Source organism: Muscardinus avellanarius (assembly GCF_963383645.1).
Source record: "Muscardinus avellanarius genome assembly, chromosome: 4".
Taxonomy (NCBI): Eukaryota; Metazoa; Chordata; class Mammalia; order Rodentia; family Gliridae; genus Muscardinus; species Muscardinus avellanarius.
The window spans coordinates 21,320,006-21,347,408 of record NC_137789.1 but is presented as its reverse complement, the minus strand read 5'-3'; the positions used below and the strand labels follow the sequence as shown (position 1 = coordinate 21,347,408).

The 27,403-nt window shown below is 38.2% G+C and overlaps 1 protein-coding gene across 5 annotated transcripts in view; it reads left to right on the top strand.

The window, feature by feature from the left end:
• Positions 1-27,403, top strand: part of COL14A1 (collagen type XIV alpha 1 chain) — a gene marked incomplete at both ends in the record, with an annotated part of 205,215 nt that overhangs the window by 39,741 nt on the left and 138,071 nt on the right. For all 5 annotated transcript variants that reach the window (XM_080694909.1, XM_080694908.1, XM_080694907.1 and 2 more), the window contains 8 exons: positions 4,986-5,141; positions 5,973-6,092; positions 8,717-8,881; positions 15,032-15,193; positions 18,959-19,110; positions 20,211-20,340; positions 21,450-21,595; positions 25,986-26,115. In XM_080694909.1, coding sequence (XP_080551035.1) covers positions 4,986-5,141; positions 5,973-6,092; positions 8,717-8,881; positions 15,032-15,193; positions 18,959-19,110; positions 20,211-20,340; positions 21,450-21,595; positions 25,986-26,115 — 1,161 coding nt within the window. The remainder of the gene's footprint in view (positions 1-4,985; positions 5,142-5,972; positions 6,093-8,716; positions 8,882-15,031; positions 15,194-18,958; positions 19,111-20,210; positions 20,341-21,449; positions 21,596-25,985; positions 26,116-27,403) is intronic.

The window sequence follows — 27,403 nt, the reverse complement described above, 5'->3', positions numbered from 1 at the left end:
CCACCACATGATACAGCTATACCACTCCTGGGTACCTTTCCAAAGGAGTTGAAGTCACAGTATTATAGTGGGATTTGAATATCCATGTCAATAGTAACATGATCCACATTAGCCAGATTATGGAATCATCTTGGGTATTCATCAGTAGACAAATGGATTAGGAAACTGTGGTATGAACACCCAATGGAATTCTACTCAGCCATAAAGAGCAGAATTATGTCATTTTCAGGAAAATTGATGGAAATAGAGAATATTACGCTAGGTGATATTAGTCAATCACAGAAAGTGAAGGGGCCTGTGTTTTCTGTCATATATGGAAGCTAGGGAGAAATTGGGATACAAGAGGGACTCTGGGTAAAGGAGGAGAAACCCCAGTGGAGTGATGGAAGAGGTTTAGGGGATGAAGAGGAGAGGGGACGGAGACTCGAAGGAAACACTTTAAATAATGCTACGTACATATATGAAATGGTCAATGCCAATATCAATAGCATGTAAGGAGAAGGGGGAGGGAGTGGGCTGGGAACTGGGGAAAAACTCACCATGTGCTGTGTGTATGTACATCATTATTATTCTGGACTTCATTATAATGCATAACTACAATGTGTCAATAAAAGCATGTTAAAATAACTATACTTTGGAATGCAAAACCAATAATAGGCTTCTGAAATCCTAGTAAAGATCATCTTTCTGCTATGTAACAGAGACCAGACTTCAATTTAGAAAGCAAATCATCTATTTTAATGTCAAATATAATGTGTGGAGTTATAGCTTGTGTATAAGGGTTTCATTATGTAACATAAACATAAAAATAATTTTCTAGATAATATGTTAATATTTTCTCCATGCCAGGCAGAATTATTTCCCTTTTGGTTACTTGATCAATTATTTTTTTGTGGCATAATGAGCACCCAACTTTTTTTGCTCCCCACGTCTTAACCTTCACCTTCACCCGCCTCTCCCTACTGGTTGCTATGGTATCCCAGAGCCTGGGTTCTCTTCACCCAAGCAGTCAGTCACCTGGATTCCATCCTCTTATTCCCTCACTTTCCTCTTCACCTAAGTGGACCAGATCTATATGTATTTTTAAGAGTATGTTTTTACATTAGTTATTTTTGATAAAGCAATGTATTCTTTATTTTTCTCTTAAAGAGGATGATATTTTGTCATTAACAAATAATTTTGTTAATAGGCCTGTAAAAGTATCACCTGCAGTTATTTTAATATCAAAATATTTTTTTATAATTTTATTGGTGCATTATAATCTCACATCATAATGTAGTTGGTAGTGATGGTGACATACATACACACAACACTTGGTGGGCTTTCCCTGGGCTCCTTCCTCACTACCCCTCTCCTCATGCAAGATGTTGAGATTGGCACTGGTATTCTCACACAGGTATATAATGTGGAAATATTTCCTTCATTAATTCTCCCTATCCAAGCCACCTCCCTTTCTCCACTGGAGTTTTCCCTCCATTATCTAAAGTATCAACACAAAATGGATCAAAGACCTGGAAATTAAACCAGAAACTTTGAAATTCCTAGAAGAGGACACAGATCCAACATTCCAACCTAGAGGCACAGGTAGAAACTTCCTCAGTAAAGCCCTCAAAGCTCAGGAAATTTAAATAAGAATTAATAAATGGGATGGCATTAAACTAAAAAGTTTCTGCTTATTAAAGGAAACCATTGAGAGTCAAAAGAGAGAACCTAGAGAATGGGAGAAGATATTTGCCAGCTATTCCTCGGATAGAGTACTAATATCTAGAATATGCAAATTACTTAAAAGAGCCAAGAGTAAACAAACTAATAATGTAATCAAGAAATGGGCAATTGGACTAAATAGATATTTCACAAAAGAAGAATTACAAATGGCCAATAACTATATGAAAATATGTTCCATGTCATTACCAATCAGGGAAATGCAAATTAAAACTATACTGAGATTCCATCTAAACAACTAGACTGGCAATCATCAAGAAGTCAAACAACAATAAATGCTGGTGAGCATGTAGGAAAGTAGGAGTTCTTCTACACTGTTAGTGAGGTTACGCGTTAGTGCAGCCACTATGGAGATCAGTGTGGAGAACCCTCAGAAATCTCCGAATAGATTCACCATACAATCCAGCTATACCACTCCTGAGTATCTTTCCAAAGGGACTGAAATGAGAATATTACAGTAACATATGCATATCCATGTTTATAGCAGCACAATTCACAACAGCCAAATTATGGAACCAACCTAAGTGCCCATCAACAGATGAATGGATTAAAAAATTATGGGAGACCTGGATGTGGTGGCGCACACTTATAATCCCGGTAGTGATACCTTCATTCTTTTTCAGTTTTACATATTGTGCCTCTCATTTCCCTGTTGTGACTTATTTTTAAAATTTTTTAAACTTTTAAATGAACAAATTTAAAAAATCATTGTTAAAGTTTTGATCATTTGATTCAGAATTAGCCTTAAATCTTATTTAAGGGATAGAAAGGATTTATGTCTCTAAGTCACTTATGACTTGAGTGAGGTAAGTAAAAAGAGCACTTTTATTAGAAATCAGTTTAAAACAGAAGGTGCCATTTTTCTTGTACCTCTTTTGAATAAACAGCTAGTGTTCCCTTTCTAAGATCTTTTCTACTTTGTTCCCAAACATCTAAGTAAATATTTCTAGCAGTTTTGGAAAAGAAAGAAAACTACTCTCCATTTGAGAGTAAGATGTCCCCATAAAAATGGAGAGAAATGGGTTCTTGAAGTGTAACCAGACTTCAGTTTTCTCTGGTTATGTCCAAAAACCAAATTAATTTCTATCCATGACTTGTGGCTGTATTCCATTTTAGCCTTTTCTGTTGGTTTCAGTAGGCCTGACCCCTAAGGACAAAGCTGGTAGCTTTCTTCTATTAAAGAAGAGAGGGGCTTGGTGCCAAAAAATGTAAACTGTAATTTTAGATTGAGTTGTACTGTTGAGCTTTCATAATGAATATTGGAGTATTTCCTTGGCAAATACATTTTCCCCCATCTGGTAAAAAGATCGAGATGTTCCACACATATTTATGGCTAGAAAAAAAAAATCACGACTCTTTAAGCAAATATGGCATGATAGATGCAAAAGCATATTCAGTGGCCCAGGCCAACCATAGCTCAACTATTATTTTCAGGTTATAAACATTTTTTTTAAAAATATATCTGTGATTTGGTTTCAATATATAAATTATATTTCAAATGTTGTTTTATTACAGAGTAAAATCTGTCAATGGAACAATGTCTTTTTCTGTTTCTTTGGTTTTGTTTTGTGGTACTGGTGAATAAACCCAGGGGCATTTTACTTCTGCAGTACACCTACAATCCTATTTTATTTTTATTTTGAAACAGGGTCTCACTAGGTTGGTGGGAGTCTCACTACTTACTGAGGCTGTCCTCAAACCTGTGATCCTCCTGTCTCAGCCTCCCAATTTATTGGAATTGCAGGCGTGTGCCACCATGCCTGGATGAAACAAGGACTTAATGTTTAAAAAGTGAATTAGAGCCTTTTGGCCATCAAGAAGTTAAAATAGATAAAAGAAAGCTCACGCAGGCACACACTGCCTGATATCTAGTCCTGTTATGTAAGTTCAACAAGTTATACAGTCTTTGGCAAGAATAGGCTAGCGAATGAAGCAGTGATACTAAAGGCACTGAAAATACAACCACATCGTTGAGGATTTGTGAAGCACTTTAAGGATAATCCAGCGTCTTGGCTTCCTGTGAATACAAGTGGTGGTTTTTACTCTTCAAGCACAGATGTACAGTATGTCTGGCAACCTTCTCCTTTGTGGTCTAGACATCACCGCCTACCCTCAGCATCCCCTGTGTTCACCTGGGAGGATGAGACTAATGACTAAGTGGGGACATTCTAAACACTGGGCAACCTTTTTCTGGATCACTAACTGAGCCATTTAAAAAAATCAATGACAAGCCAGGCATGGTGCTACACAGCTCTGATTCTAGTACTTAGGAGGCTAAGATAGGAGAATCACAGGCTTAAGGCCATCCTCGACTCAGTGAGAACCTATTTCCAGATAAAAAATAAAAAGAGGGTTGGGGATACAGCTCTAGCCAGGTGTGGTGCACACCTGTAATCTCAAGCTCTCGTGAGGCTGAGACAGGAGGTTAACAGGTCTGAAGCCAGCCTCGGCAACTTAGCAAAGCGCTCAAAAATCTAGTGAGACCCTATTTCCAAATAAAATATAGGGCTGAGGGTGTAGTTCGGAGGTATAATGCCTCTGGATTTAATTCAGTGTGAATGTGCACACACACACACATGCACACACATGCGCGCGCACACACACACACACATGCACACACACATAATCAGTGACTTAGATGATTATCAGGGACAAAATCTCATTGTCATACAGACACAGTGCATAAAAATTGAATTGGGGAAAATTCTTGAGCCCCTTTCCAATTTTCTTCTTCCAAAAAGGCTTTCTACGTTATCAAAGAGGTATACCTTTCTTAGGTTAAATATGTGATTTGACTTTTCCCTGATCTGGAAAGCCCACATTTCTCTTCTCCTATCGCTTCCTCCGGCTTAGATGTATCAGGCTAGGGGAGCCGCCTCTTGGCTTCCTGGCCATCTTCCCATCTTGGCTGACCAGCCCACACTGGTATTGCTAAGACCTTTCCTGGAAAGAATCTGCAGGCCAGAGCCCAATGCTGGATGATTTTAAACAGACACTACTTTCTAAAATACTCAGAAGGACGAGCTGCCAGGTGGGCACAAACCTGCCAGTATTTTGCTAACTATTTCCAGAACACGGACTCCACTGCCAACCGTTTCCACAATTTTTTCCTAGTAAGAATGTGTCTAAGGGAAGGGTTGTAAAAAGATGGCTGCTGTGATAGGAAATTTATTGTATTCCCAGTACTGTTATCTACGGGACATTAAAATAGACTCAGAAATTCCAACAATAACCCGTGTGCTTTCCTGGTTTGTACTTTGCAGAGGTGAAATTTTTCTGTCAAAGCCCAGCTATTGCTGACATTGTCATCCTGGTCGATGGCTCATGGAGCATTGGAAGATTCAACTTCCGGCTGGTTCGGCTTTTCTTGGAAAACCTGGTTACAGCATTCAACGTGGGCTCAGAGAAGACACGAATTGGTATATCTAGTCATCAGTGGTTGATGTGTAACTGCTGGGGAGATTTTAAGGCATTTCAAAACCTATTTACAAACTGACTTTCAGAATTATAGGATTAATTATACTATAAAAATATTCCTAAAAGTGCATGTTTAGAGAAATAAATATATGTTCCTACTAAATTTTGCTGGGACACTGTCACTCAGTTACTTATTTAATATATTTAAAATTTTTGAAAAGTCATATTTTTTCTGTTAATAATAATAATAATAATAGTAAGTCCTTAATATTATAGGTTGTTGAAGAATATCACAAAGCAGTTTTCACTTGAAAGAGACAGCTGAATTCAGGGAACACGGAGCTAAAAATTAGCAATACTTTTACTGTGCAAGACACTCTTTGACAAATTAGTTCTATCCAAGATAAAAAGAAAACAATTTATAAATCTTTAGGCATTATTATAAATCATAAAATAACACACCATTATTATATACTTTCATAGTTTAACTTTTAATTAGCCATTAAGGAAAATTATTCACTTGAGAAAAATTATAGATAAATAAATTAAGATCTTTTATCTCCATACATGACAGGGATATTTTTTAAAATACCAAATACCTAATTGGTTGCTAACTTCTAAATGGCTAGAAAATACATACACTCCCTTCACTCCCACATACCTCAACATGACTCTTTTAACTGAAGCCAGAAACCCTTTTTATTAAAGTCTATAGCAATGCAAAGAAAAAACATTACAAAGATGAGGTCCTCACTCTGTCTTCTTGAGTGGTCCACGGTATCACTGAGTAACGCGCATCATTTCCGGTGGACCTTCTCGTCTTTCTTTCCCAGGTCTTGCACAGTATAGCGGTGACCCCAGGATAGAATGGCACTTGAACGCCTTTAGCACAAAGGATGAAGTGATTGAAGCAGTCCGGAACCTGCCCTACAAGGGAGGAAATACACTCACGGGTATGTTTTGCTAAAGTCCATGTTCTTATCAGCCTATCTTGTTGAAGTATAGTTGCGTTGCTTTGATTTTCTACTTTTAAAGATTAGCATTTTTCAACCAAACTAGGGCCTACAATTCCTAGATGGCTCTTTTCTAAACCCATGATTGAGTTAAAACCCAGACATTTCATTTCTTTTGCTGTATGAACATAATGTCCAAGGGAGGGATCGGTTGGGCTAGAAGAAAATAACCCAGACCAGTAACCTTCCGTAGCTATCTAACCTTCATCAGTTTATATTCCTTCTCCTCTTTCTACATCCTTTTTTTGTCCATCCATCTTGTCATTTAAATGAAAGCAAAGTTCTGTTTTTCTTATTTATTAATTTTTATGGTACTGGGGATTGAACCCAGGGGCATTCTGCCTCTAAGTTACATCCCCTGTCTTTGTTTGTTTGCTGGTTGGTACACTGTAATCATACATCTTAATGGAGTACAAGATGTTAGAGGCATACATGTACACATTACTCAATTAGCCCTTCCCCAGTTCCCACCCCATTTCCACCCCTCCCTCCTCCTCATGTTTGGCTTAGTGATTGACTTTGATGTTTGTGAATGTACATCATGTAATAAGGAACTTCCCTCTTCCTCCTTCCTATCCCCCTCATTTGGGTCACCTTATTTTCTCATCTATAATTTCTCCTTCTTCATTTAGAATTCCTTCTATGACCCATTTTCTCCCTAGCTTTCTCACATTAGGGTCAGCATTGGATTTCTTATTTTTTTGTGACTGACTAATCTCACTTAGCATAGTGTTCTCCAGTTCCATCCATTTCCCCTGCCTTGTTTTATGTTATATTTTGAAACAGGGTTTCACTGAGTTGTTGAGGTGTTCACAAAGTTGCTGAGGCTTTCTTTGAGCCAACCTGCAATCCTCCTGTCTCAGCCTCCCAAGTACTGGGATTACAGGGCTGCACCACTGTGCGTGGCTTTCTGTTTTATTTTTCATGAAGTTATTTTCTTTGCCTTTATTCTGCATTCAGCAGTTATCACAAAAAATATTTGCAGACCTTTGACTCATTGGTATTTTGATGAATGATCAGTGTAAGAATATCAACATTATAATTATCCATGGTACAACCACAGTGGTTTGTGTAGATAGTTTTTAGAGCAGAGAACCGAACCCAGGGCTTCATGCATATTAGGTAACTGCTCTACCACTGAGATACAACCCCAATCCTATTTATACATATTTTAACTTGATACAAGCTCTTGTCTTCCACAGGTATGCAATTTAAATGGCCAAGTGTAATAAAGAGATGTTAGGTAAACCACTAAAATCGTGACAATTGCTTTGACAATTGAGGAATAATCTAGTGGAATTTTTGTTAATACAGTAAAAATCATATTAAACACTTATCCTATGACAATATTGCAGTATTTCTTTCTGAATAAACATGATTTCAAGAGGTAAGAGTATAATTATGATTTTAGATCCATTCTCACTACTAAATAGAAAGATAAAAGAAAGAAGAAAGAGGGAGAAAGTGAGAGAGAATAGAAAAAAAGAAGAGAGAAAATCCCTTCCTTCTTCCTTCCTTCCTTCCTTCCTTCCTTCCTTCCTTCCTTCCTTCCTTCCTTCCTTCCTTTTTCCTTTCTGTCCTTCCTTCCTTTTTGTGGTACTGGGGATTGAACCAAGGGGCATTCTACCTCTAAACTACACCTAAGCCCTTTAATTTTTTTTGTGTGTCGTTGTTTTGAAAGTGGGTCTCACTAAGTTGCTAAGAGTCTCACTAAGTTGCCGAGGTTGGTCTCAAACCTGTGATCCTCCTGTCTCAGCCTCCCAAATACTGAGATTAAACAGGCATGTTCCACCATGCATAGATTTTTTAGTTTTTTTTGAATATCATGAGCAAAATCGAAATTGTATTGATAGTATATTGAGACAATCACTAATGTGTAGGTGTTATTACCCCACCATGAATTATAAAGGTTTAGATATTCTTAAACACAAGATCTGTTAACATCTGTTGGATATGGATTCAGCATTCTTTAGAACTAGTGGTTATGAAGTGCAATGTTGTGAATAGCATAAAGTGTCCTGCAAAAGTCAGGCATCCTCCTCATTTGTCATTCCAATCGCCTCATCTAGTGCTCAACACAAAACAATTGCCTAGAAAATGGCTGTGGAGTGATTGGGAGTCCTAAAGGATTTTTAAGATAGCACCGTGACCCTTAGTACTAAAAGTCAAAGTGCTCACGGAAGATACAAGTAAGCAAAATACACTGCTATTATTCAAATAAGCGAAGCGTATTACTCTTGAAATAATATAGCAATCACCGAAACATTTTCATCCACTCTGAGAAAAAAGAACAAAAGGAATCCAAGGAAAGAGCAAGAATGTATTATATTGTCATCTGAAATGATGCAGGAGTCAATTATTTTTATGACCTTTATTTCAGTAGATTTTAGTTTTTCATCAGAATCACCAAGAACAAAGTCTTTCGTAAAAACCAAGGTTTGCATCTAATAAAAACTCTCTTAGCTCAATGACTTCTCCGTCTTGTGGTTGCATTTTGCTGACTTAGCTGGCTTTTTATTAGAGATGTTTGGTTTGTATCTATTTTCTTCTTGTTTTCTTCTCAGGTCTTGCTTTGAACTACATTTTCGAGAATAGCTTTAAACCAGAAGCCGGATCAAGGACAGGAGTCTCCAAAATTGGTATTTTAATCACAGATGGAAAATCCCAGGATGATATCATTCCACCATCCAGAAGCCTTCGTGACTCCGGTGTAGAACTCTTTGCCATAGGTAGGCGTTCCTTATGACCTGTTCCACTGTGGGCACAGACACACGCCAGCTAACTCAATACGCAACACGAGGTTCTCTTCCTGCAAAGCCATAGACCTGAGCATTAGCGAGGCCTGGCTCCTCTAGTCAGCTGTGCTATTTGAGCCCATCCTCCTTAGCCTTTAAAAGGAGAAGCAAATTGTCATGTCCCCACAGTGTCAGGATGTCTAGGTGGGATATCAAATATAAAACATTTTGAAGAGCATGATATAGCATGTAAAGGTCAGGCAAATGTTTTTCACCAGCGAGTTAGCCAGGACATTTTATTTAGGGTCACTTCATAGCTGGCTCTTTTCTGGTTATATAAGGTAAAACCAATTTATTATTTTCTTTTTTATTCCCCTGGGAATTAAACCCAGGGGCATTCTACCTCCAAGCTACACACCCAATCCTATTTTTTAAATGTTGAAACAGGGTCTCACTAAGTTGCAGAGGGCCTCACTAAGTAGCTGAGGCTGGCCACGAACCTGTGATCCTCCTGCTTCATCCTCCCAAGTACTGTGATTACAAGCGTGCACCACTATGCCCGGCCCAATTTATTATTTTCAAGAGATAGTCATACAGCTATTTCAAGGAATCAGGAAGTTTCAGATCTGCAATATTACTGATTAAAAACTGACCCTGTAAGCCGGGCATGGTGGTGCACGCTTGTAATCCCCGTGCTTGGGAGGCGGAGACAGGAGGATCGCGTAGGTTCGAAGCCAGCCATGCTGGCTTAAGAGACCCTGTTTCCAAAAATAAAAAAAGTATGAAATAGGTCTGGGAGTGTAGCCCAGAGGTAGAAGGGCTTCCAGGAACCCCAGTACCACTAAAACTGACCCTGTAGAAGGGAGTGTGGCTATGATCAATGTATCATATGTACATATATAGAAACATCATAGCAAAACCATTAATATGCACAATTTATATGCATTAATAATTATTATAAAAAGAAACTATTCCTGTATAAAGTGTTCTTGTAGAGAAGGATATATAAATATATATGTATATGTATGTTTGTGCATATACATACCTTTTTATATATCTATGAAAAGTCTATATGATATACCTTGAGAATAATTACAAAATATTTACATAATGTAACTTCATTAACTTTTATCTTGATTAAAATATTTACCTTCTTTGGCCCTGGGAAAGTCTTATCTAGTAGAGACCTGTATTTTTCTGAACAGAAATATAAGCCTGGTTCCCAAGCAATCTGATATACAAATCAAACCTCCATAGCAAAGGCCACAGCAGAGAGCCAAAGACATTTAAAATCTTAAAATAAGTTATTATAAAGGGTCCAGTTTATTGTTTTATTTGTTTTCATATTCAGTTTGCTCTCAGTCTATAGTCCAATTAAAATGTGTTTATTTTCCTATAATTATCAAGAGTATGGTGCAGTCTCTGCTTCATGAACTTTCTATGAGATAGTTCTATTAGAAAAGAACCCTCTTCACCTTGCAATTCTATACCAGTTAGGGGAGACATACTGGGTGCAGGGAAAGTACAGATTCTCGGGGCCCTGTTGTAGTCCTTCTAAATTAAAATATCCAAGGAGAAGGAAACTGGAAACTGTTATTTAAACATGTATCCATATCTGTACCTTGAAAACATCACCCCAGCTGGGCATGATTGCAAAAGCTTGTAAGCCCAGCATTTGGGAGGCTGAGACAGGAGGATCACAGTTCTTGAACAGCCTCAGCTACTTAGTGAGTCCCTTTGCAACTCAGTGAGCCTTTGTTACAAAATAAAGAAAAAACAGTAGGGCTGGGAGTGTAGCTCAGAAGCAGAATGCCCCTGGGTTCCATACCCAGTACTGAAAAAAAAAAAAATCACCCAAGGGTTGAGAAGCGATGGTTAAGCCTGTTGGAATCTCTTCACCTTGTGTATCGGTAGGTTTCTCTTGGAGAAAAATCCTAAAGGTTTCCCTATTTAGATGTTTTATTCCATCAGAGTATGTTTCTGATTAGTCATTTTTTCAGGACTTATTTCTTACTGGTGTCCAGCCAAGTATTGTCTAAAAACAGCTGCAGGAGCTTTGGAAACTGTGCTGTTTACTCTTTCTGTGCCTCATCCCTAAAGCACGTCCGAATGAGTTCCTTAAAGGGTAAGGTTGCATCCCCTTCATCTGCCACTCCCATCACCTAAACTAGTGTAGACACGTAAATGTCCCACGAATGGTTGTAGAATGATTTGATGGTCGAATGAATTCCTAAGGTAGCAATATTACCCTTAATATTAAAAATCAAATGCTCCTGGAAGAGAAGCCTGTTATTTTTATGCAAAAAGGGACGTATTATCCTGTAGTAATACAGCTTTTACTGCTACACCTTTCATTCACAGAAGAAAGGGCAAAAGAAATCTAGAGAAGAAATTAAGAATATATTGCATTCAAATTATATGTTAGTAATGCATATGGATGCATGTGTGGAGGGGAAGGTGGGTGTGACCCCTCAGAAGCATACAAGAACCAGCTCCTAAGAGCATGCAGGAGCAGCTGTGCACCTCTCTTCTCACATATGCGCAGTGTGACCTCACATTGATAGTTTGAAGTAAATCACAGTTAGGTATTTACACTATAGGAATTGGCAAACACTGAGAATTAGTGTAGAAAGCCGACTGATAAATACTTACCATATTTACCAGCTCACTCCTGGAACTTAAATGGATAATAAAGTAGATGACCTTCAACCATATGATAACTTCAGTCCTAAAGATAAATATGAAACTTAGTCCTGGGAATTGATTCAAGTTTTCTTGGCATTAACATGTAGATAGTACATCTTAAATATGACACTAAAGATTAAAAGTAATGTGAATCTTAAGTAGTACATTAAGATGTTCATTAAATAATCCAGGCATGGTGACACATGCCTGTAATCCCAATACATGGAAGGCTAAGACAGGAGGATTGCAGGCTCGAATCTCGGCAATTTAGCGAGGCCCTCAGCAACTTAGTGAGAACCTGTTGGAAAATAAAAAATAAAATGAGGTTAGCATATAGGCTAGAGGTAGAACACCCCTGAATTCAATCTCCATGACCACTTCCCCATACAAAGAAGAAGTATCTTTAGTACATCTTTCAGTGAGAGAAAAAAAAAGGTCTCTGATCCACTTTTACACATGCCACTGAAAATGGGATTTATGAAATGCTTCTTTCAAGAAGATTTCTTCTTTACTATGTGTCATACACTGAAGTGGGCATTGGAACACAAAGATGAGCAAAGCAAAATTCTTACAAAGTGAATTCCTTCCAAGTTGTGATGACCCTTTCCTGTCTTTTCCATGTAGTTGGTATTCACTTGGAAAGAAAGGATTGGGGGGGTGGGGTACGTGGGGCTCTCTCTCCTGAAGACCTAAGGCAAGAATCATCACAGAGACTTACTTTTAATTTTCTTATCTCTTGTCCAACAAAGGAAATCTCAGCAGAAGACTTAACTTAATGGGGGATTAGCTCTGCTCTTGTTAATAACGAATGGATGGGTTTTAAACACGTGAAGTGAACTCATCCAGATATGATTTGAACGTTTTCTCTGGAAATTACCTGGAAATCAGCAGCATTTGTTTTCTTATATGCTCCTAAGTGTTATATTTCAGAGACAGCTTGTGCTTTGTTATTCGATAATGTTGAGATTGGAACATAAATCAGTTGGCCCAGCTACTCATCCGAGAATAAGCTCTAGTGGCCCCAGGTCACCTCTCCTCCTCAATTCCAAAGTATTTTTTCCTAATACCCCCAGATGACTGAAATGACAGAGATTTACAAAGAAATCCTCCTTGTCTACTGAAAGCCATGGAAGAGAAATCTACTCTACATCCATAAAACCCAACCTTGAGCTTGCTTTTTCTATCTCTACTTTTATATGATTTTCTTTTTTGTCTGTGTGGTACTAGGGGATGGAACCTAGGGGCTATCTACTTCCGGGCTGTACCTCCAGCCCTATTTTATAATTTATTTGGAAACAGGGTCTCACTTAGTTGCTGAGAGCCTCACTAAGTAGCTGAGGCTGGCTTCGAACCTGTGCTATCCTCCTGTCTCAGCCTCCCAAGCGCTGGGATTACAAGCGTGCGCCACCACTCCTGGCTTATCAGATGATTTTCTGAGAGGCAGTATTACCATATAGTAGAATCCCAGTTGTACATTCAATATTTATGTATTCCTGAGCAAGATAAATAACATTATTATGCATGTTTATTCAACTGTAAATTGGCAAAAATGATAATGCTGAGCTCATATTGTTGATTGTAATGACTACATACATTAATATATAATATCCACTACAGACCCTCCAGTTCCCTTTCCCATCAGATCCGAACATTGGTCTTGGTGGTCGTAAAGGAGGAAAGGTACTAGTGAAGCTGGCATCACAGCCTTGTAATCTATATAGCATGTGGGCCAGTTTCAAAGTTGTCTCTTAATGTATTTATTTATTTATTTATTTATTTATTTATTTATTTTTGTGGTACTGGGGGTGGAACCCAGAGGCTTTCTATCTCCGGGTTATACTCCCAGACCTATTTTTGGAAACAGGGTTTCACTAAGTTTCTGAGAGCCTCACTAAGTAGCTGAAGCTGACTTCGAACCTGCGCGATCCTCCTGTCTCAGCCTCCCAAGTGCGGGGATTACAAGCGTGCGCCACCACGCCCGGCTTAAGTTTTTTTTCTTTTCTTTTTAAGATCTATGTGGCCAGTCAAGCTGTCCTCATCTGATTACTGGTTTGCAGTTAGGGAACACCAGGGGAAGGAAGAGGCAGGGAAGAAGACCAGTTCTGCAAATGTAAACAAAGTTCTTTGCTAATGCTGTAACTATGTGGATAATAGACTTTGGAAGTGTTAAAAATAATAGTAATAATATCCACTACAGTGCTTGAGGTATAGTGAGTACACTTTAAGTTTCAGCACCCACTGTTCTCTTTCTTTGCTCTATTCCCTGATATATCAGAGAGATACAACACTGTACTTGGCCTTAGACAATGAAATTCAATAGATATTCTGGAAAGACCAGAACTTACCCATTTGCACTAGCAAAAATTGTAGTGGTTAATACAAAGTAAATTGTATTTGAGTACATGAAAAACAAATTTCCCTGAATTTTATCTTTGGCTTAGTACTACGTAATAATAACTTTAAATGTATAGAATTTTCATTCTAGGAGTATCTCTCAATTAAATTTATTTGGCAGAATTTTAAACTCGGCACTTTGATCGTGTAGAATACTGGCTTAATTCTTATTGTTTCTGTGACATTCGTACAAGACAGCACGGAGTTTCACTAAGCAAGCTTGCCGTTAGGATGTACTGAGCAAACTTACTATCTAATCACATAAGAAGGATTCAGAAGCTGAGTTTTAGGAAAACAATTCAGAATGAAACATGTCTCTTTTAAAATAGCAGGTGCTTCCCAAAAGATCCGAGAGCATGGGTCTATCAGCAGTTTTGGGAAAGTAACCAAACCGGTACAGAGATAGGAAGGAGTCCCAGACTCTGTTTATCAGAACACAGGCGCATGATAAATTCTGTGTTGTCAAATATGTATATTCTTACCCTTCCTTTTTCTTGTTTATTTTCTTCTTATGTAATTTGTTAAAAGTAGAGGTATTTCTTTCTCTTATATAACAGAAAAAAGATTTAACTACATTTTTTCATTTCATCAATTTATGTGTGTTTATCATTCATTCATTCATTCATTCATTCATTCATTCATTTGCAATAGGGTCTCCCTGTATAGCCCAGGCCTCAAACTACAGGCACCTGCATTTATGTGTGTTTGCATTACTAGGAATTGAACCTAGAGGCATTCTATCTCCGAGCTATACTCCCAGCTCTATCTTTTATTCTTTCTTTTGAACCAGGGTCTCACTAAGTTGCAGAGGGCCTCACTCAATAGCTAAGGCTGGTGCAAACCTGCGATTTTCCTGTCTCAGCCTCTCAGATACTCTCAGATTACAAGCATGCTCCACCATGCCCAGCATGTATGTGTGTTTAAAGTAAAAATTTTCATTATTTAGCACACCATTGACCAAGTAGCCATGGCTTGGTTGCAGTGGAGACCAACTGGGTCAGTTTAAGCCCATTGTAGTTGCTCTTTCCCAGGCCTGATTGTCTTCCCTGTTGTCCTCCACACCAGGGGTGAAAAACGCAGATGTAAATGAGCTGCAGGAGATCGCGTCGGAACCCGACAGCACTCACGTGTACAACGTTGCCGAGTTCGACCTGATGCACACGGTGGTGGAGAGCCTGACCAGGACCGTGTGCTCCAGAGTGGAGGAGCAGGACCGGGAGATCAAAGGCAAGTGAGCGACACCGTGGTCCTGTGGGCGCAGCATCACCATGCACAAAAGTCTATCCTGGGCTAGGAAATCTATTGCCATTCTTCATGTTGGCTTTCTTAAGACTCCTTTTGATCCTAAGACTTAAACCATCAGAGTAGAAAGGGTGCAGGCTGGCAGGCTTTGTGGGGGTGCGGATATGGAAGGGTTAGATTTTCTCCATTGGTTATAATTTAGACCACCGTGATTTTTCTGGGGGGGGGGGTGGTAAACCTTTTTTTAAATATAATTCATTGATGCAGTGTAATTAAACATCATAGATTCAAAGTGATACCTTCATACATGAATACATTATTTGGTCTATTTCTCTCATCCTTTTTCCCATCATGTTAGTGAGATTGGTAGTGAAACCTTGTATGGAGGTAGATTTATTTGAACTGTTGTTTCCTCAATCCTCATTGCCCTCCCTTCTCTCTCCCGATTCCTTTTGACTGTTTTACTGTTTTTTTCTCCACACTTGACTGCAGTTCCTTTTGCTTCCTGTCCTGGTTTCCACATATAGTGAAAGCATATGACCCTTCACTTTCTGAGACTGGCTGATCTTACTTAGCATAACATTCCCTAGTCCCATCCATTTTTCTGGTGTAGATGGCATAGTTTTGTTATTCTTTATGGCTATGTAAAATTCCATTGTGTGCATAGACCACACTTTCCTTATTCATTCACCTTTTTATGGATGCCTAAGTTAGTTCTATAATTAGTCTAGGTTACCATCTTTCTTAAGGTAACCCCTCTTTTTGAGGTATTAGGAATGAAACACAAACTAGTCAATTTTTCTTTAAACCTTCTCCTCCTCCTCTTCCTCCTCCTCTTCCTCCTCCTCCCCCCTCCTCCTCCTCCTCTTCATCCTTCTCCTCCTCCTCCTCCTCCTACTTCTTCTTTTTGCTGTACTATGAATGGAACCCAGGGGCAGTCTACTGCCAAGTTACATTCCCAGCCCTATTTTTTATTCTTTATTTTAAAACAGGGTCTCACTAAGTTGCAGAGGAACTCACCAAGTACCTGAGGCTGGCTACAAACCTGCGATCCTCCTGTCTCAGCCCCTTAAGGCAAACTTTTAATTTTGACATAATTGTACATTCACATACTGTTGTAAGAAAAAATCCAACAAAGGGATAATGTATTCCTCACCAGTTTCCCCCAGTGGCAACACCTTGCAAAACTATAGCACTGGATGACAAGCAGGATACCGGCATAGATACATCCACACACAGAATGTTTCTGTCACTTCAAGGATTGTTCCTGCTGCCCATTTATAATCACCATCAGTTCTTTTCCTCCCTACCCTCTCCTTAAGCCCTAACAACCACTAATCTGTTCTTCATTTCTATTCTTTCTCATTTTAAAAATATTATGTAAATGAACTTATGCAGTATATGACCTTTGAGGGTTGGCTCTTCCTTTTTTCTCATGAAGAATAGCTCCCTGGAGAGTCATCCAAGTTGCTGCCTGTGTCAACAGCTCTTTCCTTTCTGCTGCAGTGCGATCTTCCATGCTATGGATGTGCCATAGTTTAACCAAGCACACAATGAATGCTGTCCGGATTCTTTCCAGTTTTGGGCTACTATGAATATTTGTGTATTGGTTCTCACATAAACATAAGTTTTTATTTCTCTGGAATAATGCCCAGGAGTACAATGGCTGGATCCTATCCTATTGGCATGCTTACTTGGGTTTGATTTTCATTAAGAAACTGCCAAACTATTTCCAGAGTGGCTGTAGCATTTTATGTTCCCACTAGCAATGTATGAGTGACTCAGTTTCTCTGAATTATTACCAACATTTGTTATTGCTACTAGTTCTTTTTAATTTTAGGTATGTAGCAATACTATAATTTTTCATTTTCCTCATGGCTAACATGTAGCTTTTCATATACTTATATTCCATCTCTGTGTTCTTTTTGGTGAAATCACTATATATATATATATATATATATATATATATATATATACATACATACATATATAGTCCATTTTCAAATTGAACATTCCTTGTGTGTCAACTCTCAGGCAGGCATAATTTATATGGATTTATTTCAGAGTTCTCTAGTCTGTTTCCTTAGGTCCATTTGACTAACTTCTTCTAATATCATGCAGTCTAGTTTTTTTACTACATTTTTTTGCTGATTTTCTGTATAGAACAGTCATATCTACAAGTCGGGATAGTTTGCTTCCTTTTTATCTCTATAAGTTCTATTTTTTTTCTTGCCTTATTGCATTTTCTGTAATTTCTGGTACCAAGTTTAATAAAACTGTGTAAACAAACATTCCTGCCTTATTCTCCATTCATTGTAGAAGGAAACCTCATTTCTTCCTTCTTAAGAATCTAAGACTTCTGCTTTTTTACTCATTTCCTTTCTATATTGAGATCTTTTAGCCATTAGTTAATTTAATTTTATTATTTATAATGTACTTTTTTTGTGGTACTGGGGTTCCTGGAAGCCCTTCTACCTCCGGGCTACACTCCCAGACCTATTTTATATTTTTGAAACAGGGTCTCTTACGCCAGCGCGGCTGGCTTCGAACCTGCGCGATCCTCCTGTCTCCGCCTCCCAAGCGCGGGGATTACAAGCGTGCGCCACCACGCCCGGCCTATTTATAATGTACTTTCATCTGTGCATTATAGTCTCACATCATAATGTAAATCGTGTTAGCAGTAACATACATTCACAAAACACTTGGTGCCCCCCACCTCCACATTTACCCCCTTCCCAATACAAAATACTGAAAGTGACATTGGTGTATTCACATATTTACCCACAGTTGATGGTAATACATCCATTAATGAACCTCAGTCTTCCCCATCCCCTTCTCTTAAACCACCTCCTTGGCTCCACTGACATCTCTCCTCCATTATCTGGAGTCTCTAGTATTCCAATTACTCCCTAGCCTGAGCAGAGTAGAGAGAACATTTGACTCTTCACTTTCTGTGACTGGCTTATCTCACTTAACATAATGTTCTCCGAGTCCTTCCATTTTCTTTCAGATGACATGATTTTTTTTCTTTATAGAATTCTAGCCATTATTTTAGAGTATGTCTATTTGTGACAAATTCTCTTAAATTTATTTCATTTTGTTACCTCTCCACTGAAATTTTAAATGTCCCAAATATTTTCAGAACGATTTGCTTTAAAATGAATGTAATATACACAAAATGCTTTCATCATATTTTGACACAGAGTAAACATTTAGTATATATTAGCACTTTTTCCTTCTTTGTACATTTTTAGATGTTGGGCATTTGTTGAAGTCTTTAGTAAGGAGGCTAGATCCTCTCATGCTAAAAACATACTCTTGTGTTAAGAGCTCAGATATAAATTTCAGTTCTAAGACTTGCTACTGATGAGAACTTGATCAAATTCATTATATTTATTGTGCCTTGGTCTTCTCACCTACAAAAGGTGAATAATTATAACTACCAAGAATTAAGTGAGACAAGACTTCTAAAGAGCTCAGAAGAGAAACTTTAGAAATGCACATGTTCCATTATGCCCATTTTTATTATTTATTAATAATATCTTCACAAAAATTACTTGAAATCAAGGACCATTTCTTACTTAAGTTTGTATCTTCAGTCCCTAGAATTGATAATTGACTCAATTTACCTAGAGATGAAAATCTAATAGGCAGCTTAAAATTAATAGTCATTTCTGACTAATGGAATCTCTTAGATTCACAGAAGTAACTTGGGGAAAGACATTTATTTGATATATTTCTACAATTTAGCCTCAGCCCTTGCCACCATTGGGCCACCTACAGAGTTGATCACTTCTGAAGTCACTGCCAGAAGCTTTATGGTTAACTGGACACATGCCCCAGGAAATGTGGAAAAATACAGAGTTGTGTATTACCCTACCAGAGGTGGAAAACCAGACGAGGTAAGGAGACAGCATTTTTAGAATATACTTTTCATTCTCCAAACTTCTTTTAGAAAACACTAGAACAAACAGAAATGTGTACAAATATTTTAAATAATTTGACTGAAACATATTTCTGCATGTCTATGTTGTTCTCCCCCTCTCTGAGTCATGGTATTTACATCTTCTCTCTTTCCTCCATCAAATAACTCACAGAATGGGTCGGGTAGGCATTTCTAACTTATTTTTCCTCTTAAAATTAACAAGTTCTAAAGCAAAAGCCACCACTAGCCAATTATCTGGCCAGTCGTTTTTGGTATTAAATTTTTTCAGCTTGGGAGTGGTCTGATATTTCTGCCTTCATGAAGTCTGTATGTTCAAAATTATGTGGTGACATAATGAACTTGTCCTCTGGGGCTTGGAGTTTCCTGAACATTTGTAGACATTAGTGCAATTGAAAATTCATAATAAATTAGAGGTGGCCAGAATGCCAAATTTTTTCATAGTTTGGCCTGCACAGAAGAGAACACCTATTGCCAGATGGTGAGATTCTTCCCATTCCCTACCTGTGATATAGCTGTACACGGGGAATAAGTTAAATTTCAAAGAAATTCCCATTTCCTTTTGGTGTTCTAACCTCTGGTTGACCTTAGCATGTTTCACAATTTTCTTTTGTATGATGGCAGGACTTGTGATTTTTTTCTTAAGTGTTAGAGAAGTAGATGATGGAGTTTTAAATCATCTGGAAGAAAAAATTCAGACTGCTTCCAAGGGTTCTATCTTTTTCATGACTAAAACTTTCTAAATTGTGTCCCAAAGTTCCATGGAAAAAATTAATGTGTCTACTATTATTAAGTGGATGAGAATAGAATAATAATTATCCCAGTAATGATACAAGTTTTATTAGATATGAATGAATAAAAAATTTGGGAAACATTCCATAAAAGGTTCATTGCTTTATGTAGACATGTCAGGGGAGTTACCTGCCATACTAGGAAACAAGATGTGGCACAAATAATATCTCTAATGAAAAATTCTTGTTGGAGGTAATTTGACTTTGGGGTTTTAGTTCTGCATGTGAGACACCCATACTCTCATTCCTCAAATTTTTCTTTAAACAGGTGGTGGTGGATGGAAGTGTGTCTTCCATCGTACTGAAAAACCTGATGTCTTTAACTGAGTATCAGATAGCAGTCTTTGCAGTCTATGCCCACACTGCCAGTGAAGGCCTTCGGGGAACTGAAACTACACGTACGTATTTAATCTGACACCACTGTTTCCTTGTGTAGCACTGTTTGGGTCACCTTTCCTAAACTGAACTGCCCTAGTCAAATTGATAGACATCCTGAATCAGAATCCTAGGAAATAGTTGTCACATTGTGTGCGGTACAGGGCCATGCTGTGGCTTTGGATTCCAGGTGCCAAATATTGAAATGGATGTTATTACGCTCTGGTATGTTTAGGAGAGAGCAGAATTATTCCTTCATTCATTAAACAAATGATTAGTAAATGCCTATTACAAACCAAGAACTGTGCTTAAATATGTCAGTATAAGCAGAGAAGGACCTCTATGGATTTTCTGCCCAGTAGAGTACCAAGAAAATTATGTTTCATCTACCTTCATTATTAATATCAAGCTTCTTCAGACCAACATTTCCTTCTCTGGCCATGAATGAACACATTCACCTAATACACAAACACACGCACACACACATGCGCACTTGTACACACATTCATATGGACTCAAAGAATCACGGGAGAAGATTTTTTAAAAGTAATCAGCCTTTTAAAAGTTCTTATTACACTGTAGGCACAGTGAAAAGTTGAACTAAAATTCTGCCTCTGATAGAACAAGAGCAAGGTAAGAATACCAAGAACAATGTTCCAGGCACTACAGTGATCATTTTGTGAGGATTGTTAGATGGGACAATCTGTAAAGTGGACACTAATGCCCCGACTTTCCAGAATTTCCTTCATGGTCATTTTTTAATCTCAAGCATGCTTTAGTCTTGTGAGCGGTGGGTATGTGAACCAAGGACTTGTAAGCACATGAGTGTGAAGACGTGCTATGGGCACTCCCACTGAAAGGTCTACGAAGAGCTCTACCTATATGCAAAATCCCGAGCTCAACAATAAGGTTAGACAAGTCAGCAGGGTGGCATTATGAAGGACCTAGAATTCTACTTGAGACCGTGTTTTCTGTTTTTCATGGGCATTGTGCAAACCAGGAACTTGCCATTTATTCTAAGCCTTTTCTACTTTTTGGCTCTCAAACATGACAGATCTTATTTCTGGATAATTCTGTTTTTCTCAAGGATGCTTAAAATTGGTTGAACATTAAAATGAATCTCGTCTTGCAGTTGCTTTACCCATGGCTTCTGAGCTTCAACTGTACGATGTGACCGAGAATAGTATGCGTGTCAAATGGGATGCAGTACCCGGGGCCACAGGATACCTGATCCTCTACGCGCCGCTCACAGAGGGTCTGGCTGGGGATGAAAAAGAGGTAACCTTCCACTACCTGCTACAGTTTTTAGAATCCTTGGCTTTCTTGAGATAAGTTTTTGTTTTGCTAAAAAACTTGAATGTTTAAAGTTTAGAAAATTCAGATTGGCAAAAATAAAAGAAAATGGCTTATAATTCTAACACTTGGAGGTAACCATTGTTAACATTTAGTTAATAGTCTTTATTAATGCATTTTCCCCTTGGTACTAGGGATTGAGCCCAGGGGTACTTTACCACTGAGCTATATCCCTACCCCTCTTTTAATTTTTTTATTGGTGTATTGTAGTCATACATCTTAATGAGTACAAGACGGTAGAGGCATACATGCACACATCACTCAGCCCTTCCCCAATCCCCACTCCCCCTCCCTCCTTCTCACATTTGGCTTAGTGATTGATGTTTGTGAATGTGCGTCATGTATATTAGGGGATTTCCCTCTGCCTTCTTCCCATCACCCCCTTTAGGCTTCCTTTATTGCTCATCTATGGTCTCTTCTTTGTCTAGAGTTCCTTCTTTAACTCTTTTGCTCCATAGCTTCCACATATTAGGGAGAGCATTGATTACTTACTTTTTTTGTGACTGACTAATCTCACTTAGTATAATATTGTCCAGTTCTAGCCATTTCCCTGTGAAGTAATTTTGTTCTATTTTATGGCTCAGTAAAATTCTATTGTGTACATATCTTACCCCTTTTAACTTTATTATTTTTATTTGACTTTATTTTGTTTTGCTTTTTTTTTGTGAGACTGGGGATTGAACCAAAGGTGCTCTGCCACTTAACTTCACCCCCATCCCTTCTTATTTTTTAAAATTTTGAAACACAGTTTTACTAAATTGTCCAGGTTGGCTTTGAACTTGCAATCTTCCTGGCTCAGTCTCAAGAGTAGCTGGGATTACGGGTGTGCACCACTGTGTCCAACTATTTTTTTTCTGTGTGTGTGTGTGTGTGTAACTGAGGATGGCACCCAGGGGCATTCTACCTCCAAGATATGCCCGCAGCCTTATTTTTTATTCTCTGTTTTGAAACAGGGTCTCACTGTGTTGCAAAGAACCTAAGTAGCTGAGGCTGTCTGTGAACTGCAATCTACCATGCCCAGCTATGTCCAACTATTAATGAATATTTAATACAACAAATTAAACACTTGGCAGCCTGCAGCTTTTTCATATATTGTGAATATCTTTCCATATAATTAAAGAATATTTTATAGAGTCATTTAATGTACTCATGGCATTTCTATTGTTGGTTTATCCATGCTGTATTTAATCTCATGTTACTGGACACAGAGATAACTTGTGTAAATAATGCTTCACATTCTTATCATTCTTGCTGTATATCTTTGCACAATTGTCTGATTATTTCATTTGGATAAATTCCCAGAAATGGAGTTTGTTTTTCAAAGTGTATGTGAATTATTAAGGCTTAGACTAGATTTTACCAGATGGCCTTAGAGTCAGTTTATGTAATTTATTTTACCATGTGCAGTTTATAAGTGGCTGTTTTACACATAAACACTGAATTTTAAAAATTTGAGATATAAACGAATATATCTCATTCATATGAATGTTTACATTTGCTTGATTTCAAGTTATGGATATTTGCTAATGGAAAAAAGGCAATTGCTATCATAAACATTCAAGGGACAAACAAGAGGTATCTTGACTCGGCAGGAAGACTTTAAAGAGGCCTAATAGATAAAAGAGGCAGGATTAACCTTGCTTCCCCAACACGGTTTAAATCTGCCTCCATGACTGAAATCTTTAGGGTTAAAATATACGACGAGTCCAAGTGTTTAGGACAGAGCACCAGGGGCATATGTCTCCTCCTTCTTTTGTTTTTTTTCAGGGCTTATACAACCTTTTCCCACTTGGGTTTAAAATTGATTTGAATTTTTTGGCAGAAGAATGACTTAAATGGTACTAGAAAGATTTTCAGTCTCATTAGAAAAAATAAAAATGAAAGGAATATTAGTTCACAAACAACAGCTTAGCAAAAATTTTCCAGTGTGATAATACCACGTAGCAGTGAGCATGTGGGAACAAGCACCCTCCAGCTATGGTAGGCATGTGAGTTCGTGTGGCTCCTCTGGAGAATATGTAGAAACACTTCACCATGTTGAGGATGCATGCTGTTTGCTATCTATAGATATATCATAGGGAAGCATCTTGCAAAAATTTTTTTCCAGTGCAGGCAACTGCTCAGAACAAAACATGGCAAACGACTAACAGAACCATCTGTGTAGGAATGAAAAACAATGGTGTATTTATACAAGAGCTCTCAGAAGGGACGTAAGGACATTAACGATGTCTCTCTGCATCAGTATGTATAAATCTCGAGACATCATTTTGACCGAGGGAAAAAATAACAAATGATGAAAAAACATGTTGCTGTAGTCTCATTTATGTGCTAAACACAGGATCACTGGTTGTTAACAGATACACATACACAGAAGTAAAAAAAAAAAAAAAATAGATGAAGTAATTCCAGTACTTGGGAGGATGAGTCAGGAGGATCAGAAATTTGAGGCCAGTGCACTGTAACTTAGTGAGACCTTGTTTCAAAATTTAAAAATGAAATAGGGCCGAGAGTGTAACTCAAAGGTAGAATACCCCTGGGTTCAATCGTAGTACTACAAAATAAAAATAAACAAGGAGTAAAAAATGGAGCAATTACCATCACAGTTGGCGTTTTGTTGCTATTGTTTCGGTGTTGGTGCTGGGGATCAAAGCCAGGACTCTACTGAACTACACTTCCAACCCCCATCATACTTTTACACACATCAACATCCAAGGAAGTTAACCATGTACAGGAAGGGAATCTGACTCAAGTACCTTACCTGGCTTTTTTCTATCCATGTCAAGACTTTTCCCTAAGCCTATATCTGTGCCTACCTACAAAAAAAAGCAAAATTAACATGAAGTAAAAATGATGTATTGCTTCTAAAGCTCATGTGTTGCTTGGCATTTAGTATTTTTCCTTTAAAACTGATAATGCTTCTCTAATCCAGGTTCATTTCCCTACTTACAGGAACCATGTCCATTGTGGCCCATTTTCCCAATTTGATAGAAAATGGTTAGGTACTTTAGGATACAGATGTCCTTGCTAACGAGCATTGTACCAGCCTGTAAAACAGTGAATTTATATAAGCATGGACATTAGTTTCAATAAACTTTTGTTTTCATAAAAAAATGGAGCAAGCCGGGCGTGGTGGCGCACGCTTGTAATCCCCGCGCTTGGGAGGCGGAGACAGGAGGATCGCGCAGGTTCGAAGCCAGCCACGCGCGCTGGCTTAAGAGACCCTGTTTCCAAATAAAAAAGTATAAAAAATAGGTCTGGGAGTGTAGCCCCGAGGTAGAAGGGCTTCCAGGAACCCCAGTACCACCAAAAAAAAAAAAAAAAATGGAACAATAAGATGTACATTGATATCAGGGTAGAAGTGGTAAACAGAAAAAAATAAAAAAGAACTTCTCTTTTTTCCAAATACATTAATTTTGTTTAAAATAAGTTCAGAGGTTGATATGACAAATTTTTCATGTTTATTCAGTTTGAATAATGGGCACATCAGGATATAGTAGCAAAAATTATTTTCCATAAAATTATTTTCCATGCACTCATATTATATATTGAGATATTTCAAAGTTAAAAAACCTAACTTGACATCACCACTTGCAGCTGGGTCTGGAGTCTATTTATGGAGACTTTTTTTCAGCCTTTTCAAACATAAAAATATCCTTTCACACAATTGGTGCTCATTTGTCGTACAACTAAAATTATTGGCTGGCCTTATCCAACTCCAAAGGTCAGAAGAGTTATCCTAGAATCAAAAAGCAAATTGCCAAGTTGGATGTCAGGGTGGACTTATCTTTTCAGAACACTGGAAGGGACTTGCAATCTAAGCAGACAGGCCCCCTGGTGAATGGGACGGCAAACCTGGCCCAGCTCAATTGAGCTTGAAGCAAAAGCCAGGCATCCGGCCACAGGGCTGGTTAGAATTAGCAAGTAGTGGCAGATGCCCATTTGGCCCTGCCGCCAGCGTGCTGGCCTGGGGCTCACATCTCCACAGACTATTTCTGAATCAGTCTCACCCACAGCGTTCTGGGGAACAGACACTCAATATTATTATTCTGGCTGCATTTGCCATTTGTCCAGATGCAAAGAGTTATCACAACCCAGCATGCACGAGTGCATTAAATTTTATGTGGTTCCATATTAGATGTTTGTAATATAAAACAACGTAAGACAATTAAGAGATTATGACCTAAGTCTTTTTGATGAAGGGGTTGAAAGTAGACATAGAGTCGTAGTCCATGAAGTCTCCCCTTGTTCAGTTCTGCTGTGATCAACAGGAATAATATACATTGTCAAATGATCTAATTACCTGTGTTCTTTTCAGATGAAAATTGGGGATACCCACACAGACATCGAGTTGAGTGGCTTGTTCCCCAACACAGAATACACAGTCACCGTTTATGCGATGTTTGGAGAAGAGGCCAGTGATCCTGTAACAGGACAAGAAACAACATGTGAGTAGCTCAGGCGTTCAGATGAAATGGTGTGATTAAAGCCCAAACAAATGGTGAAATTTTACATTAGAAATATCAGTTTAGGTTGAACCCTTGTAAGAACTGCTTGTTATATAGGAAGATGCATATTGTATTTAGGGAAGGAAATGCATTTCTTCCCTTTTGTATTACGAGAGATAGAACTGAACTTTAGGATCTTCTAGATAAATTCCATCTGTGCCTTTGAATCCAAATGCTAGATCAGGATGTGGGGGAAAAGTTCTGAAAGGGCTTCAGGATCATCACAGCTGAGATAGAATCTCAACGCAAGTTGTATTTTAGCTGAGCGACAATGGGCAAGTGTTCTAACTTTTTTGAGTCTATAAAAAGAGAAACACTGTCTTACATCATGTGGCTGATACAGCCGTAAATACAGTACATGTGAAAGCACTTAGCACATAATTGCTCAATATCTGTTTTCTACGCATCTAAATTAATGAACTTTTAAAAATTTTTATTAACATCTTTGCTATCCCTTTTATCTGAGCCTGTTATGACCGTATTTGCTTCTTTTTTCATTGAGTAAAAATTTAATTAGCAAGCCCAATTTTGACTTTTGTTGTTATTTTGTGATAATGGAGATAAAATAGAGGGCCTCTTGCATGCTAAGGCAAGTGGTCTATCACTGAGCGACATTCCCAGCCCTAAGGCTAATTTTGACTAAGTATATGGACTTTATAATATTTGTAGGAAATGTATAATATTTATCTATTCTAAAAATATTGCCGGGCATGGTGGCACACACTTGTAATCCCCGCGCTTGGGAGGCAGAGACAGGAGGATCGCGCAGGTTCGAAGCCAGCTGTGCGCGCTGGATTAGGAGACCCTGTTTCCAAATAAAAATGTAAAAATAGGTCTGGGAGTGTAGCCCGGAGATAGAAGGGCTTCCAGGAACTCCAGTACCACCCAAAAAAAATTATATACAATATATATATATATATATATATATATATATATATATTAGTTGAAATATTTCCATGGCATACTAATAAGTCTTATCAAAAAGGTTTACTAACGTTACCAAAACTCCAAAACTATTAAGTCTTACTGTAGTAATAGGCTTTGCCAAAATATGCCTTTATATTTATGATCTTTTTAAATATAAGAGACTACAGGGAGCCCTGGGGACTTTGCCCATTACTCAGCCTTGGAAAGAGAGGAATAGCGCAATATCTTTTTGTGTGTGTGTGGTACTGGGAGTGGAACCCAGGGGCTTTCTACCTCTGGGCTATACTACCAGACCTATTTT